Source organism: Pholis gunnellus, assembly GCF_910591455.1.
Source record: "Pholis gunnellus genome assembly, chromosome: 13".
In the NCBI taxonomy this organism is placed as follows: Eukaryota; Metazoa; Chordata; class Actinopteri; order Perciformes; family Pholidae; genus Pholis; species Pholis gunnellus.
In genome coordinates this window covers 5,624,976-5,643,111 of record NC_136540.1, presented here as the reverse complement: position 1 = coordinate 5,643,111, position 18,136 = coordinate 5,624,976, and the positions used below count along the sequence as shown (strand labels likewise).

Sequence of the window (18,136 nt, the reverse complement as noted above, 5' to 3'; positions counted from 1 at the left end):
CACCCACCTCCGTCAGGGAAGAGGGACCAAAACACAACCCGGTAGCCTTTCAGCACACCGTGCAGCGTCAGCCGTGGAGGCTCTGCCCATGTGATCACCGCCTCGTCCGACGTCACAGAGATGGCGCGCACGTTCTGCGGAGGCTCACTGGGAACTGGAGAGAGCATGGGGCGAGTGTTAGTGCTACATGGTTCAAATACATGCGTGTTGAGGCTGTTCTAACGATTTCTACTTGTCAAAAATCCTTGGTTATTGCTGTTGCTAAGAAGACCTGACTGATCTGGCATGGCGGCTGAAGCACAGATAATTAACGACTACTCAACACCAACAACACGGAGGCAATCTCTGCTGAAACAAATCAGTCAAATAAGCTCAAATTAGCTCTTAATAGCTCCTTGTTCATTGCTAGCTTTAAGAGCACGGAGAGGAGAAGGAGAGGAGGTGTAAAGGGGGTCGGTGGAGGGGAGGAAGAGCCTTGAGTGAAAGCAACATGAATAGTAAAACAGCTACACCTTAAGGGGTTAAAATGCAGATGAAGAGGGCGGGGTGAGCTGAGAGGTGGAGGATAAAATCTGAAGGAAGACAATGTTCGTCTTTAAGGTAATTGCTGCTGTTGGAGCAGCTTCCGACTATCTGGACAATTACCATCACTATTACTGTTACTATGATCAGGGTACATTTCTTTAAGAATCTATAAGAAATAAAAAAAAAGACGTAAAATAGAGAGGATGAGGGGAAGGAGAAGGGGACCACTGGGAGGAAGAGGAAGATAAAGAAAAGGAGAGGCAGAGTGGGCAGACATTTAGAGAGTAATAGGGTTTCTTGTTCCTCTCTCGCTCTCTACCAGCCTAATGAGGGTGCTAATTAAAGTGGAAAGAAGAATGGGGGATGTGCTGCAAATTAATTTCTACGCATTTGTCTGTGAGTGTGTCTATATATATATATATATATATATTTATATGTATATATACTGTGTATACCGTGTTATTACTATACCACCAACCATGCTGTTGCAGCATTTAACTATATTTTCTAATCTTTTTGACAAATCAAAGAGATGTGCTTTAGGGTTCTTTTAATTTCTGTCTCTCTCCGCTCTCCCTCATGTCCTCCCACACTCCTACACACAGTCTAGCAGTCCACTCTCTCTCAGTTGTGTCTACACTCCTCTCGCCATCTACGTTCGTTTTTCACCCATCCTTCTCTCCTGGCTCTCCTACCATCTTCCAACGTGGTAGCGTTGATCTCAGTACTGGATGGTCCCGTCCCGGCTCTGTTGAAGGCCTGGACCACGACCCCGTACTGGGCAAACTTCTTGAGGTTGTCCAAGGTGTACACTTCGCTGTCTCCTGTAGCTTTCATCTCCACTATGCTGTACTGGCCGTTGCTGCCCGGACCGTTCTCTCTGTAACCGATCTGGTAGCCTCTGATCACCCCGTTCTGCAGCTCCTTCTTAGGAGCCTGAAAAGAAATGTGATGATAGCTATTACTATTAAAGTGCATGGCATGTCAACACTTAAACTTTGTTGAGCTGCAATGAAATCACTGGTAGATATTTTTGAATTTAGCAGTAATATGAACAATAACAACAGTAAAACGAAGAATAGCATCTCAGCTTTGTCTCACGGGTGTGACCGTGATTTGAAGCTTTCATTTAGGTTCAATTTCTATTTTTTCCAACAACATGCAGGTAAACGGTTGATGCCCAACAAAAAGGAACAGAATAAATGTGTTTCTGTCGCAGAGTGGCAGCGATGCAGTCAGCTGTGTGTGTGTATTTCAGTCAGCTGATAGCTTTTTAGCCAAATACACCATCCAAAACAATAAAAGTGAGCGAACTGTTCCCCACAGACATGAAGTTCCACTGTGTGGCGATGCACTCAGTTGTGTTATCACTAGCGGCCCCTTCCGTCTGGGGGGGGGCGGTTAAGAGTAGTGAGTGAGTGTATTTATGTTTGCATTGCTGTAACTGATACTTTCACCAATGTCTAGTTGTATAGCTCAGAATTCTCTGGCCTCCTTTGTCACCTTTTAACTAACCAAACAGTTTGTGTAAGTGCTTATCCCTCATATGGAACTACTAACAGCAAAAGCTTAAATATTTGCATATTTGCATTAATTCTTGCTTAAGAAAAGAATATGTAATAATTATTAAGCCTGTCACAATGCAGTGTATTAATCAATTTAACGTTTAGGCATGCTTAAACTTGAAGACTATTGTAGGTTAAGACATACAGGGCATATATTCGTTCGAGGTATTCGTTCTCTGGGTATAATAATAATAATCATAGTAGTGATTTTACCCTCCAAGTAACCCGTATGCTCTGCGATGTCATTGGTGTGAGGATTACTTCCATCGGTGGCCCGTCAGGCGCTGTTGATGGAAGATAAGAATAAAAATCAAGTGTTAACGTCAATATTTTTAGCCCTTAGAAATGACTATTTTTAGAAAAAGTAAAGCAGGCGTAAAGAAAAAACAGACAAATGTGCTTTCTAGAGGAGAAAACAATCACTTACGTGCTTCCTCGGTACTGATTGTGAGCTCTTTGCTGGGAAGGCTTCGGCCTATCTTGTTGTAGGAGTACATGCGGATGCTGTAAACACAAGCCGGGTGCAACTCGACAATGTTGGCCTGGTTGTTGGTGGGTGAGATGTTCCTGGTTGTGTACATGTGATCCCAGGAATCTGTCGAATACAAAAAGATTTGAGAATTTTTTTAAGACGTGTATCTTCAAAACAATCGGACATACACGTCGAAATTTAGGATACCCCACCTGACTTGTTCTTGTACTCGATGTCGTAGCTGGTGATGATGCTGTTTCCATCGAACCTTTGGATCCAGCGAAGGTTCATGCTCCTGTCCTTCACCTCCCTCACTTCCAGTTCAGGGGGATCTGGTGGTTCTGTGTGATTGTGAGAGAGAGAGAGAGAGAGGAAGGTAAGAGCTTTTCACCTGCAGTGTTTAACTAAAGTGTTGGGAGATCTGATTCAATGACATTTTCCCACTGGACTGTTTACATGTCCACATAGACTGTGTTATGAGGCCTAATGTTTCAGTCAATTAAATAAGGTTGTGAGACAGTGTACAGTTTGTGCTAGTGATACCTTGCACAGTGAGTTGGATGAGCCCTCGACCCTCTCCATAGGAGTTGATGGCATGGCAGGAGAAAAAGACAGAATCTCCTCGCTCGGCTGGGTTCAGCTGTGAGCAACAACACAAACAGAAAATGGTTACAATGTGTCACACTGATCCTCTCTAACTCCCGGCAATAACAACAAATTCCGGGTACTTTCCTACAGTCAAGAGCTGAGAGGCATTATGTAGCATTAGTGGCTTGTGGCCTTATTTTGAAAAAAAATTACACTTCTTATTTCACAGAATATATTTTACAGGAAGAAAATTGATGTTGCTGTTTATTCTCCACACAGCCTCTAACAATCCCTCTCAGTTATGGTGTGAGGGCATTATGCTGAGTTCAGGGTCTCCTGGGTGCGATATTCGGCATCTAACCTTAAGCGTAGAGATGACTTCGTCGCCCTTCTTATTGATGGTTATGGAGTAACGGGGATTTCTCTCAGCGTCGATGACGGTGTCCCCTCTCTCCCATCGGATGATGATGGGCTGCTCGCCACGCGCTGTGCAGTTCAGGTCTTTGGTCTGGCCCTTCCTCGCCATGGTGGTGTTGGGGTGGCTGGTGATCATGGCAGGAACTGAGCAGAATAGCAGACATATGTCAGTGTGACGAATGGTATTATATGGAGTAATGACACGAGGGAACAGGGATGTGGTATTGGAAACCGAGGATATATTACAGATGTATAGACATCTCTGTTTCTGCACTTCGTTTTCCATTTTCATTTCACGCTTCAAGCCCCGCTGGCCCCTCTACCTCCTCCCTGTCCGCCTTCTTCTTCCACTCCCAATTCTTTTTCCACCTCCTTTCCTCAGACATAGATTATTGATTGAACGGGTTCCTGCGGTTTTGTTTTCATCACTAATTCATCAGTCCTTTTTCCCCACCAAACATTGAGGAGCCCACAGACCGGCAGCCGGAACACATCAATCAATAGCAAAGATACCTCCAGTTAGTGATGTGCAGGACGGAGACAAGGTTTTGTTAGGTTCAGTACAGGCTTCACTAGCCTGAGGCAAAAGTGCATCTCAGAAGAGCTGACTCCCCTAAAAAAAAAAGCTAAGGCTTGTCTCTGTGTACAGTGTATGTGCAATCCAGGAGATGTGGTTATGAAAGTGTTCAAGCCAAAGAGAGTATGATTGACACTTACTCTTGACAGTGAGGATCATGCTCTTACTGATGTCTGAGCCCACTCCGTTGGAGGCCTGACAGAGGTAGTACCCACGGTCGTCCTCAAGCACGTGTCGGATGAGCAGAGAGCCGTTTGACATGATCTGGATTCGGCCAGTCAGAGGGACTGGGTGGTACTGCTGAGGGTTTCCTACACCTGCACCACACAAAGTAAATGCATGTTAGCGCTTCAATTTCTCCTTGTTCACGTGATTTCGTTTTTTATGATGTTGTAGGGAGGGATGATGTTACCTTTAGCATGTTTCCACATGACTTTTGGAGGTGGGTATCCCTCCACAGAGCAGTTGAGAACTCCAGCTTTGCCGTAGATACAATCTTGATTGTTGGGCTGCACAACAAAACGTGGTGGCACTGAGAAACAAAAAGATGTGATTAGCCTTAATGGAAGAACTAAAAAGAAGGTCTCACAGTAAAAGCTAGTGTGTAGTGTTCCTAAAATAACATGTACAGTTCTAAGCTCCCTCTGCACATCTGATCTGACCTAATTCACCATCGTGCCGTTCTCCCTTCGCTCAATCTCTCACCAGTAACAATCAACTGTCGTTCCCAGCTGACGGTGGCGGCGGCGTTGCTGGCGATGCAGGTGTAGTTTCCGTTGTGCTTCAGTGTCACCTTGGATATTTGCAGGGAGCTCATGAACTCTTTGGTCTCTATTGCGACTCCAGAGGCGGAGCCTGGCACGATGAGCTGGCCGTCTTTGTGCCAGGTGATGCGTATGGGCATGTCCCCAGATGACACCACGCAGGCGATGTACATGAGCTTCCCCACTGAGGTAGAGGGGATATCGAAGGGCTGGATGAGCGGCGGCACTGGGGGAGAGAGGAGAAGTCAGTGAATTATAAGGTAACAATAGACGTGGAATAAAGGTAGCGATAGATGTGGATGAGTGGCAGTGTGGCCATCTGGAGTAATGCTGAGAGAGAGAGAGCGAGAGAAGGTCATTGGCCAGTGGGCCCCTCTTCTCTCCCCCCCGCACCCCCCCATCTCCTGCAGCCCATAATAGCTGCTCTGGTTAGAGTCCAATTGGCAGGAGGAAGTCATTCCGTTGCCATAGTAATAGAGGTTGGGGTGGGGGTACTACAGCTGAGACATCTGGGGGATTTAATCTAGGCTTCATTATTATTCATCTAATTAAATCAGAGACACACTCGCACGCAGGCACATGCACACACACTTAAACACCTCTGCAGCTGCCCTGCTACCATCGTTACCCCTCTCACAGACTAAACAAAATGTACAAGCGCACACCGAAACATAAATCTATCCTAAACCACCGTCTAAGTCTGTCAAGCATTACTGTAAGGCAGCACTGCACAACTTTGAACATGGGTGTCTCCGATAGTGGTTAGATGCTCTGATACCCAGTAATCTCTTTATCTAACATCTGTAAACTGCATACGTGTTTTTTTTTTTTTTTTTTTAAATACCAAACAGACAATTCTGTCTAATAATGGCTATTTCAGGTATTTTTTTGGGACAGATTGCTTTCTCACTTTTGAATTTTAGATACCGTGATGTGTTCTAATGTCTTTTGGAAAATAAGGTGAAGCCACAGTACATTCCAACCAAGCAGTCACTGGTGGGTCACTCTATCTGGATGTTTTTGACCTTAAAACATTGCCCGGTGCAGTTTTATCCCCTTGAATCCATTCTTCTCTTCACGCTTACCTTTGACAGTGACATGAACAGTCTGGTTGATTGACACCTGGGGCTGGATCAGAACGCTACACAAGTAGGTGCCCTCGTCTGCGCCCTTCTGCACGTCCGTCAGCCTCAGGGTGCCATTCTCAAAGACCACTTGACGATGATTATCAGGCAGCTGCATGCCGTCCTTCAGCCACTTGATGGAGTAATACGGGTAGCCAATCACCCGGCACGTTATGTAGGTGTTCCTGCCCGCCACTGCGGTGATGTCCCGCATGGGTCTGATTCGGGGTGGACCTGGAGACACAGGGAAGAGAGGGAGGGGATGGAGGGAGGAGACGGACAGAAAGAAAAGACAAAGAGGTCGGAGAGAGGGGCAGATGAGGTGAGGGAGGTCATGGCAGAGTAAGGGAGCAGCCACGAAGACGGGAGGAGGTGAAGAGATACAGGTTGAGGGATAGAGTGATTGGGGCAAGTTGACAGGTGGAGAGGGAGGTTAGTTATGCTCCCTTTACTAAAATCTGATTGAGAATATTTGTGGATTTTAATCTAATCAAATATGTGTATATTCATACTTAAGTGATTGTGTGTTTTTTCTGAAGTACCCTCAGATAGAGAGATAGAGAGATAGATAGACAGACAGAGAGATAGAGAGATAGAGAGATAGATAGCTAGATAGATAGAGAGATAGAGAGATAGAGAGATAGATAGATAGAGAGATAGAGAGATAGAGAGATAGATAGATAGATAGATAGATAGATAGATAGATAGATAGATAGAGAGATAGAGAGATAGATAGATAGACAGATAGATAGAGAGATAGATAGATAGATAGACAGATAGATAGACAGACAGATAGACAGACAGACAGACAGATAGTTAGATAGATAGATAGATACGACTAGATTAGAGAAGAGGAGATGAGAAGATAATAACTGTGTTTAGAATTCAAAGTGATCTATGCCTCTCACTAGCCCTTGTGTTTGTATCAGGTGTAGAGTGCATTTATATTGAAAAGCAGACAGGCACCTCTTACGTTTATGCGCGCTTGGTACTCGGCGCTACCGGCCGAGTTGCGTGCGACGCAACGATACACTCCCCCATCTCGAATGAGCGGGCTGCTGACGTTGACGTGCGACACGGTCAGGCCGTCGGACAGCGTGTACTGGCTGGTCTTGTAGGTGGAGTCTCGCACCACGGGCTCGTCGTCCAGCGTCCAGGTAATGGAGGGGGGCGGGGCTCCTTTGGCCCCACACATGAGGGAGAAAGGCTCGCCGGGGTTCACCACCCGCTCGCTGAAGGAAGACACAATACGAGGAGTACCATCTAAGAGGAGACAGAGAAAGACAGAGAGAGAGAGAAAGATGAAAAAGAAGTTCTGGCAAAAAAGCAACATGTTCAACAACTTCAGATCTGTTCATGCCCATCTCTATATATGTATCTATCAATGACATTTGCAACAGCAAACAATTCATGCACGGCTAGTCAGATGAAGAATAAAAGTCAACAGTTAAAGTAGAAGCTGTAAACATAAAGAGCATGGTTTACTGCTGTTACGATGCTGTGTTAAAATGCCTGCTGCATCTGTGTTTATACAGAATGTGCACTTGTTTAGTTCCCCGACAGTCTCTGTCCACATACCCTCGAGCAGAATAATGGAAAAGTCCTGAGCAGTGTGGCCCTTTCGGGAGGCGAAGCACTGGTAGGCCCCAGAGTGGAACTTCTGCGCTGCAGTGATCTGCAAGGTGTCGTTGTGTTGCCCCTGGATGGAGATGTGCTGGTCGGGGACGATAGACTCTGTGTTGCGGTACCAGTTGATGGTGTATTCTGGAGAGCCCTCCACAGTGCATGTGAAGAACAGTGTGCTGCTGATGCCCGTTTTCAGATTCTTAGGGGACAAGGTCACTCGTAGTGGATCTGGGAGAAGGACACATGTTGTTCGTTAGAATACTAAATACTTTTGGTTTATGCATTTTCTGCTTCACTGAAAAACAATTTTTTAGGCTGCCATATAAATAAAATATATATTTGAAGTATTTATGCTCTACAGCTTGACTCCTTTTTATTTCACATATTGTTTTAACATATCTTGATATACATAGACTTTAAAAAAAGTTCTGATGTTTTGGTCAAAAATGAAAAGATTACCAAGTGGGGTGGTGTCACTGTGCAATGAATTATAATCATAAAGCGTGCATTAGCTTTTTGTTAATTGATTGGTGCTAAATAACACAACAGTAAAAAGGCTTCACAACCAGCTCCATTAGATAAAAACACATTTTGTGCTCCCAGATTTGTAATCATTTGCATTTACAGATAATATTAGATTATTACTCATTTGCAAAGCATTAATGATTCATCATTTGATTTATAAACACATTTTAAATCCTTTATAAGTATGTTGTATTGTCAAGTGACACCAATTACTCTATATTTATTTATATTCATAAATACATACAAAAGGCGTTTACATTCATAGAGACAGCGAGAAAAAGAGAGACAGCACAATCAGCGGTGGTGACTCAATCACTTCGACGCACTCATTAAAAAAGCAGCTGGAGATATCTCTTCACATCTCTGTCCACTTTTGCGTGTGTGTGTGTGTGTGTGTGTGTGTGTGTGTGTGTGCAAATGTCAGTGAGCAATAAGGCAGCTGGTGGTGTGAGCTGGGGGGCATCGCTATGCCTCCCCCCCCCCCCACCCCTGTCAGAGTCACAGAGTGTGCTGCCATGATGTGCCCACTGGCAAAGCCTACCTCCTCTCTATTCTCTCCCTCTGTCGCGCCTTCTCTTTGTTTCTTTGTATAGTTTACACAAATGTACATTTATCTCCGCCCCTCTAATTATCTTATCACATGGTAGATAATGTCATTCCAGCACTGTCTGGATGTCTGATCGTCCCTTCTGTGACCCCTCGTAATAATCTCCGTCTTCCTCGCCCTCCTCCCTGATGGTGAATGGTGCTGGCAGCTGTGTTACGGATTCGGTCTCAGTGAATTACCGCCCTGTCTCTCTTTTTGAGACCTGATATGACGGGGCATCATACAGCTCACACATGTGTTTGTCACAGACACACTCTAGGTGTGACTTCTATGTGTGCCTCAAACCAAAAAGAAGAGGAGTTTCTGAATGTGTCCATCTGCCAGGCTGATTCACTGAGAAGACAGTGCGGGAGTCTGTCAGGTTGTTAAGTGAGTTGTGTGTGTGTGTGTGTGTGTGTGTGTGTAGTTGCACCTATAACGTGAAGCTGTCCAGACACCTCCTTTGAGCCAAAACTGTTGGTGACCTCGCACGCGTAGCTGCCGCTGTCCTCCTGCCTCAGGTCGCTGATGGTCAGCCCCGTCAAACGCCGTGTCCAGCGGGCATCCGAGGGCAGCGGGCGACCATCTTTCAGCCAGCGCACGGTGGGGCTGGGGTACCCTCCCGCTGTGCAGGGGAGCTCGATACTCTGGCCTGCGTGCACCTCCCCTGCTTGGAAACTGTCCAGGATGGTGGGCGAGGACTCGTTGGCGTCTGGAGGGCAGAGACGGGTTAATTCTTTGGTCAAGACAGAGAGAATTATCAGACAAACATAAGCAAACTGACAACACCAAGCTGCTCACCCATTACAGAGAGCCGGGCTCCATTGCTTTGGCGCGTCTCGCCGCTGTACTTGTGTTTGGTGATGCACCGGTATGTGGAGAGGGCATCCTCCTTCTGAACATCAGAGATGTAAAGAGCCCCGAAGGAGGTCAGCGAGAACCTGTTACCTGAGGGAGACACATCCAGTAAAGACTTGCTTTCATTTCCACAAGGAAAAACTGCTGACAGAGAGTAAAAAAAAGCCTGCACCAAGATAATCGCTCTGGTACAAATGCATTGTGCTCATTGCGAAACCATATTGTGCAAAGAACAAACAGCTGCCTGAACAGTTGGCACTACCTGCCTGATAATGTAGCTTCCCAAAAACTTGGCACTCTTTCAAGGCCTGGAGGACACGCAGCGGTCACTTACACCACCCATAGACAGAGAAGAGACAGATTTACTGCCCCGCTACACGTCGTGTAGAACTGCACCATCATCTCCAAACTATCTAAATGTTTAAAGTGTTGTGACGAAAGTGGAAGGCCAAAGATCAAGTGTGCAACTATGTGATGAGAGCTGCCTGTTCTCTTTCATAGCATGTTGCGCTACTCAAAGAACCGCGGTACATAACCCACAGTTTCCATGCTGTGCCCACTGATTGGAGGAAGAGTGGGAAACCAGAGGCACATGAATTATCCGTACTACTTCAACATAACACATCTTGAAAGAGCAATTGTCTCACAGCTTGCCGTAAGTCTGACATATTTCAAAATGGTTGCCGCGATACAATAAGGTTAGTTGAGGTTTGCCAACATCATTTCGTCTTTTTGCATCTAAGCTGCAGGCCCGCAGCTGGATTGGCTGCGTTCAGGTGCACCTGCATGTGTGCTTATCAGCATCAATATTTTATCTACAAGCTCTGTGTTTGTCGGGGTCTTGCAGAGGGGTTGAGCAGAAATACTGAAGGTAGCAGTTATGGACTGTGCATGTGTTTGCATGGAATATACCGCATGACCCGAGAGGGAGGCACAGGCTGCAATTTCACAGCAGCCTTTGTTTGCCCCCCAGAATGAAGCCTTACAGGATAATGAGCACTTTAAGACTGCTACTCCCACAACACCGACGACTCGCCTGTCACAACACTCTGACATAGGCAAGGGGAGAGGGAGGGAGGGAGAGAGAGAGAGAGAGAGAGAGAGAGAGAGAGAGAGAGAGAGAGAGAGAGAGAGAGAGAGAGAGAGAGAGTCAGCTGGATCTGTCAAAGCCAGACTTTCTGTCATCAGCAGGGGATGGATTCCATCCCTCTGAAACAACACTGATTAAACAGCACATCACATTATTCCCCTTATTATCTAAGTTGCTTGTAAAGCATCAGTCTGTCTTTAGTCGACTCTCTCCATCTCTTTGTGTGAACCCTCTCATCGTCTCACTCACCCCTTTTCTTGTCTCTCTCTCTCTCTCTCTTTCTCAGTCTCTAAGCAGAGTGGCAGACAGAGTAAAATATTAATTACTAAATCACTGTGCTCCCTCAGCTTTTATTCATGCTGACTTGACTAGATAACGAGAAACTGAGCCAATGTGCATTATGCACACACAGACGCACACATATAGACATGTGCACATGCATGCATGCAGGCCTTCTTAGTAGAAAATGGCCACAGTTGTTGGTGTTGCATTTTTTACTTCTTCCAATCGAGCCACATTCATATGATATCTTCATTCAGTCTCTCTCTCTCTCTCTCTCTCTCTCTCTCACACAAGTATTGTGCATTTTTACACAAATCTGTAGTTTGTCCCCCGCTTCAACTCGTGCATATATACTAAGCATTTAGGAATATGACTCAAACGTGGTTCACACAGAAACTAAGGTCTTAGTTGGGACGCCTTCTTCCTGTTACAGTTAGCAACAGAGGAAACTGCTGCTGACTGTGCCATCACACGTGGTACTTCAAATGTTTCTTTATGACAGACCATCGACAAAACTGCATTTAATTGTTTTTGACCATGTTTTAATAGCTGTAACACCATCACAGAGCTTTTTGTTTTGCAAAGCACAAAGAATTAATACATTTAAATGACCCTTAGGTTAGTAAATAGAAGTACTCATGGATCCTCAAAACATGTAGAAGGGTAAGTATTTTTCAAATATAAATGGTTCTTTAAAGAGTTCTTTCACCCATAAAGAAGCTTTTTTAAAAGAAGCTGTATGGCCTCGGGGATGTCAACATTGTTGGATTTTGTATGAGTTCGGTCAGAGTCTCAATGAGACGCATTCATGGAATAAATTGTGCAAAATTGTTTGTGAAGTCCTGATGCAGATGTGGTCCAGAGGGGAACTATTGTACACTTAACTCGTAAGTACTATATCTGGAAAATTATGTCTGTTTTTGACAGGAAAATAAGTGTTAAACGAATATCATCTCTTATATTTTTACAAAAATGTTAAACATCCAGTTAAAAACCAATAAATACAATATTTTAATTATACATTTTAGAACATTTGATGTTTTTCTCATCAGACAGAAGCACGATTATTTCACCTTCACCCCTCCCATATTTTTCATTTTTATAATAAAAGGCAAACAATAAGCTTTTTTTTATATAGGTTACAGTAAAAGAGAAAAATCCAAATGCTCTTGAGATTTCTCAGTGGCGGTATAGGGGGCAGCAACTGCATGCTATGTTTGCATGTAGTGTAACAAATGAATCATACTGTATGTCCTTAGTAAACCTCTCTTGTGTAATAAAGGCTTTCTTTTATTTTATCCAACAAAATGCCCGTGGCCTCGCAGTCCCACAACAGGCCAGACCTGCTGCTGTGACAAATACCAAAGAGGAGGAAAGAAAAGGGAAAATAATGGAAGTGTAAATGTGTGAGAGAGAATAGACAAAATAAAAGCATGAGAGAGTCTATAAATAGGATACATACTGTAGCCTGTGTGGGTCCAAGAGTTGCGTGTGAGTGCACCGAGTGTTTGTGTGTGTGAGAGTTAGTAGCAGCCTCATTTTCTCACATGCAAATGAAGGCGTCGGCGCAAAGATAACGAGGCCCATATTTCCACCTCCTCAGTGGGGCCATTATTTATTGATGTTCTGCATCTTTCCCCCTCCCTCCCACTCTCACGCTTTCTTCATCCTCTCCCTGTTGCTAGGGTCTTCTCACTGCCATCCTGTTACCATTTCCGTGTACTTTCAGCAATTATTAAAGCACTGCCAGTTCGCAATCAACACGGACGAAACAGTGAAACCCTCTGTGTCGTGTGACGGTGAAGATCATAACGGTGAATTGTCAGTGAAACTAATGGGGAAAGAATAGTATCAGTACGTATTTGCTAAATATAGCATTTTCAGATGCAGGTAGGGTTTTGTATCCAATCAGAAATATTTCCCTAAACCATTCAACATAATACACTTTCTTTTTAGTATTCCCATTTCCTGAGTGTCAATCTGGATTTAGAAAGGCAGTTAAGTCCAATTTTGTGCCTTGAAATAAGGATAAAAACAGGAACGTATTTAGCTTTTAAACCCTCAGGACTTACCTACTCACAGAACGTAGTTACAATGTTACTGATCATTGGCAGTTCTATGTGCAGTTCGGAAACTAAGTTGGACTTCTCTACCCTCAACAAGAAACAAATTTAGCTCTTGGAAGTGATACTGACCTACATGCTTTAGAGGAGCACATTTCCACACTATCTAGACTATTCTATTTTAGGAGACAACCTTTTTTCTTCTCTTAGCAGGAATTATCTTACTAACCTGTCCGGAATACAGCTTTTCCTGTGCACAAAGCATAAAAAAAAACAACTAAATTAGAATATAGTTGAATGATCGCGCAGCACTTGCAGCTCTGGTTAAAACCACTGCTGTTCCTGTGGGAGTTCCCAGTATGGACCCCATATCTAATCAGTTCGGAAAAGGCTAATGAGCTATCGAACTCACATCCCTGTTTTCCTTCTGGCGGAGCACTACAATCTGATCCCTGGAGTCTCCGTCTTACTCAACACTGTTGACGGTCAAAGGCAGTGGTTCCTTGCCTTGAAGGGCTCTCCCAGTTAAACGAGGGTTAGCGTATTTTCACTGCTCATTATGATGACTATGAGCCAGCACAAGGAGAAAAATGTGCCAAAGCAGCGGAGGGTCAGAGGCTTCACTCCTCCACAACAACAACAGTATAAATCCTCAGATAGATGCCTGCAGCGCAACGTGTTTATCCATTAAAGAGATGTGGTCTAAAGTTAGAAGATCAGAAGGAAATTGACTAAAAAAACGTATTCACACGGTTACCTTTACAATTACGCTTCACAGGGAAAGACGCGAGGTATGCTGAAATGTGGCTATGATGAGAGACAATACGCGTCACATATTATATTACACATAGACATATTTAGCAGAAATCCCTGATATGAAACGTGAATTATTATATAATAAAGATTTTGTAATTTTCTTCCTTAAATGTATGATGTGCCTGGTGTATGTATGAGTGGGTATGAATGATTAGTTAGAGTCCTGATGGGCAGGTGGCACCTTGCGTGGTAGCCCCTGCCATCAGTGTATGAATGGGTGAATGATGACAAGTAGTGTTCAAGTGATTTGAGTGGTCGGAAGACTAGACCATTTACCAAGAACAGTTAAAACATTTAACTAAAAATCCATTGGTGTGATGAAATTTAACCCTATAAACTAATATATTTTCACCAAATACCATAAACCATTGGAAGAGGAGACATGTTGCGTAAAATATGCTTTGGAGATATAACTTAAATGATAAAAAAATACATATTTTATTTGATGAGCGCAGTGAACTGTAAACATTTTGCTCCAGCAGACCCGAGTTGTAATGCCAAAGGTAACTGTCTGGTTTGAGCTCCAAATATCCCAAAAAATGATACACACAAACACAAATGAGTTAAGCTAGTTGAACGTCATGATAGAAAAAGTGGCCCACGATCTGATTTCGACGTTAGAAAAACAACAACCGCATTCTGTTTCTCTGCCTTATACCCTCGCTCTCAGCGGCAAGTTGCAGAGAAGAATTTGAAAGAAGGTGAGACGAGAGAGGGGAGGAGGAACGGATCAAAGACTTGTGACTGTCACAGAAAGAAGAAGAAAGAACAAAAAACGCAGTGTATTCCGGAGATATTCTCTGCGGTGCTGGAACGTGCTTGGTGCTCACAAATGCAGACATGCCAGGCACAAACACACACACAGAAACACCTAACGGGCTTAAAATAGGACAAAAAATATTTCCCGGCTGGAATGAAAAATAATAAACTACGTTACAAAATTAGCCCAGTGGAGTCAGTGAATGGCAGCGGTCCAGTTTTTGCAGCGGAGGAATGTGTTAAAGCAGAAAATCGGCCCTGTTGGGCTGAATGACTTGATTTAGAGAGCAATGAGTGGAGAAAGGAAAACAAAAAGACAGTAGGGGAGAAAAGCAAAGGGAAAGATGGAGGGTAAACTGTGGAGGAGATAACAGTCCATGTCTGTGTTCTCCCTTCCTTTCAAACCTTTATGCAAAAAAGGGGTGTTGCATCTGTATTCAAAGCGAGAGCCCACTCCACCCTCCCTTTGCTCTCTCCTCTCTCTCTGCTGTGTACATTAAAAAGCCCAAGTAGAAGCAGGTGTCAGCCAATTAAATATATACACTTTCCTGGCTTTTATTCTGCTGCACACTTACTTAACATCTATGAATGGCGCCCTCTTAACTCCTTTCAATTCACATTCAAAGCAGGTTTTATTGGCACAACTGATGTGGAACAACTAATTGTGCAACGGGAGCCCACCCCGCTGCATCTCCTCCATAAAAGAGACTTTGTTAACACGACCAAACTGTTCAGACGGAGCACGAGTCACTCTGCCAGTTAAGACCAACACTGCATGAGCAATATCTGAATCTCAGCATTCGATTCTCTTTTTCCCCCCCTTCCCGCTTCTTCTCCGCCGCTTGTTCATCTTTATGGAAGGGGGACGAGATGCAAGACGTGGAAGGAGCCGCAGCTCTGTCATGTTTTCATTAAAAAGCCACGCTTCAGTGTCTAATCCAAACTGCTGTCCTCTTTCCTAACCAATTCTGACTGCTTACCTCATCTTTCAATCATGCTCTCCCTGCCCTGCCCCTCGCCACTGTGTTGTGCTGTGCACCGACTCACCCTGGGCGCAGAGGAGGTCAGAAAGTTGAGGGGACAGAGGTGAGGCACGGGCAAAGGTGGAGGTTGAGGAGAGAAACAAGGGGGATGAGAAAGAGCAGACAGACAGAGCCGAGTCCAGTTTCCACTGCGATGGGACCACGTCTGTTCTGCTTCACTTGACTGCTCTGTCCCAATTTGCCCTGTGTGACTTTAAACAGTAAACACTGGGGGAGGGGATGATGCGGAGGGGTAGGGGGGGGGGGGGGGCGGCCTATCGAGCGGCTGAATGGCCAGTCGAGGGCAGACATAAAACTGATCGTATGCAAAAGACGTCGTTTGCGTGGATATAACTCAACGCAACGCTGCGGAGATGCCGCGTTCCCCCCCATAAACCCATCGTAACCAGACAGGCCGACGATGCTGCATAAAGCTAAATGGACCATCTCAGAGAGACGGAGCGACGGGGAGATTAAGCATCAGTAGGAGCATCAGAGGAAACGAAGGATGTAGGGGAAGAGGGTGGGCGGATAGGAGAGAAATGGGGAGAGATGTAGAAATAGGACTCCATTATTCATGACGTGTGTTTCATGTGCTTGGTGACATCTGGGACAGCAGTGATAATGAGAGTCCCGGGAGAGAGAAACCACATATACACACACACACACACACATCCCGATGCACCGCACATACAGAAGTGTGCTACAGTGGTCAAAACACCTACCCCTACACTGGATATCCCATTAACTCTTATCGAACTGTTAATCGCAGGTGCACTGAGGCTTTAACACTGAAGTAACTATATTAAAAAATGGCACTTACTCAAGGCAAACACTCCTCCACCTTGTTTTGATTTAGCAGTAGATAAGAAACAGGGTTGTGCGTCTGCCATCATGTGTGTGTGTGTGTGTGTGCGCGATGCGATGTACTCCAGCTTAGCCCATGGCCTGGGGCAGTGAGCTGCATTAGCGGGACTGAGTGAGTGGCCTGGTCCCTCCCTATTAGAGTGCTGGTGGCAGAGGAGTGTCACTGCCCAGCATGGAGAGAGAGAGAGAGAGAGAGAGAGAGAGAGGGAGAGAGAGAGAGAGAGAGAGAGAGAGAGAGAGAGAGAGAGGGAGGGAGAGAGAGAGAGAGAGAGCTCTACTGCTTTTACACGCACACATATACATTGTTTATATCAAATATCTGAGCCGTTGCTATGGTAATCGAAGTCTAAATAAGTTTTCAAATGCAAAGTTTTAGTTGTTTGTACGCACAACCCCGAAAAAATCCCAAATAGCCCATGATATAAGGAGTTAATTATGAGTCCGATGGATAGCGCTGTTTGATGTGTGTGTCGTTTCAGCAATGTCCCGGGCACGAAAACGGGATGGAGGAGATCCATAGAGAGGTAGGCTCATCAATGCCAGGTCTGTTATTTATATGTTGGCATAGGATACAGTCTATTTATTTTTAATTTGTTTATATACCTACGTATGAGCATATTCTTTTTCATGGGTATCTGTGCAATTCATGTGACGTGATTATTGCACATTTTCTAGCGGTTATAGTTTCAATACCAAGGAAAATCCTCAAACTCATTACACAAAGGGTAAAGTAAAGTACACTATAAGTAAATAAGGACCGAACGTTTGACAGTTTTGTTGTCATCGTTTCCCCAGCCCATCGCCGTTTTAATGCAATGGCTTACCTGGGTTCAGACCCAATGGCCATGCATAAAGACGTAAAGGTAGCAGAGGTTTTTTTTAGAAACTGGTAACTACAGCTGTCAAATAAAAGTAGCAGAGTGGAAATTACAATATATAAGTATAAAGATGCAGAAAAAGAAAGTACTAAAGTAAAGTACCTCAAATTCCTTTAGGAAATGTGCTTCCAGTTTGAATCTGCCGAACAGGAAGGAGTCCTCAGATCATACAATTAATTAATTATTTTTTTTATAATTGGAAGATTAATCAGCTCCCCAAAACATATAGTAGGCACAATAAACCTGTCAAAGTGTGTATACTATAAATGGCCGTAGATTTTCTACTGAACATACAGTACATGTACTGCACATTAAAAGGTCCGGTGAGTAGGATTTAGCATCTAGCGGTCAGGTTGCAGATTGCAACCAACTGAAACTTCTCCCGTGTGCCAAGCGTGTGAAAAAACACAAATGCAAACCCGATCTAGAGGCAGTGTCTGGTTCTTCGTTCTGGTGAGAGAAAAGACCCCATTTCACAATCAGACTGACCCTCGTGTTTTTTACGCTGTTGATCCCCAAAGAAGATAGTTACTGTTTGCTGCATCTTCACTGTTGCATATACAACATGCTGACTTGTTGACTGAAGTCTTAACAGAGTTCCACTGTAGAGAGAAACATAGAGCGCGAACAACTCCCATGCTGTAGCCATGATGAATTATTGACTTGCTTACACGTGATGTTTACTTTGTACACATTAACAACAGCGGAGGAACATCTCAACCTTCTCCTCAG

General features: G+C 44.4%; 1 protein-coding gene across 1 annotated transcript in view; it reads right to left on the bottom strand.

The window, feature by feature from the left end:
• Positions 1-18,136, bottom strand: part of LOC306704790 (cell adhesion molecule DSCAML1-like) — a gene marked incomplete at both ends in the record, with an annotated part of 49,034 nt that overhangs the window by 11,212 nt on the left and 19,686 nt on the right. The window contains 15 exons of the mRNA XM_079171308.1: positions 8-154; positions 1,221-1,461; positions 2,304-2,374; positions 2,518-2,685; positions 2,775-2,903; positions 3,106-3,202; positions 3,512-3,711; positions 4,285-4,461; positions 4,557-4,676; positions 4,850-5,134; positions 5,994-6,266; positions 6,999-7,295; positions 7,611-7,886; positions 9,203-9,481; positions 9,571-9,717. Of these exons, the coding sequence (XP_079027434.1) occupies positions 8-154; positions 1,221-1,461; positions 2,304-2,374; positions 2,518-2,685; positions 2,775-2,903; positions 3,106-3,202; positions 3,512-3,711; positions 4,285-4,461; positions 4,557-4,676; positions 4,850-5,134; positions 5,994-6,266; positions 6,999-7,295; positions 7,611-7,886; positions 9,203-9,481; positions 9,571-9,717 (2,907 nt within the window). The remainder of the gene's footprint in view (positions 1-7; positions 155-1,220; positions 1,462-2,303; positions 2,375-2,517; positions 2,686-2,774; positions 2,904-3,105; positions 3,203-3,511; positions 3,712-4,284; positions 4,462-4,556; positions 4,677-4,849; positions 5,135-5,993; positions 6,267-6,998; positions 7,296-7,610; positions 7,887-9,202; positions 9,482-9,570; positions 9,718-18,136) is intronic.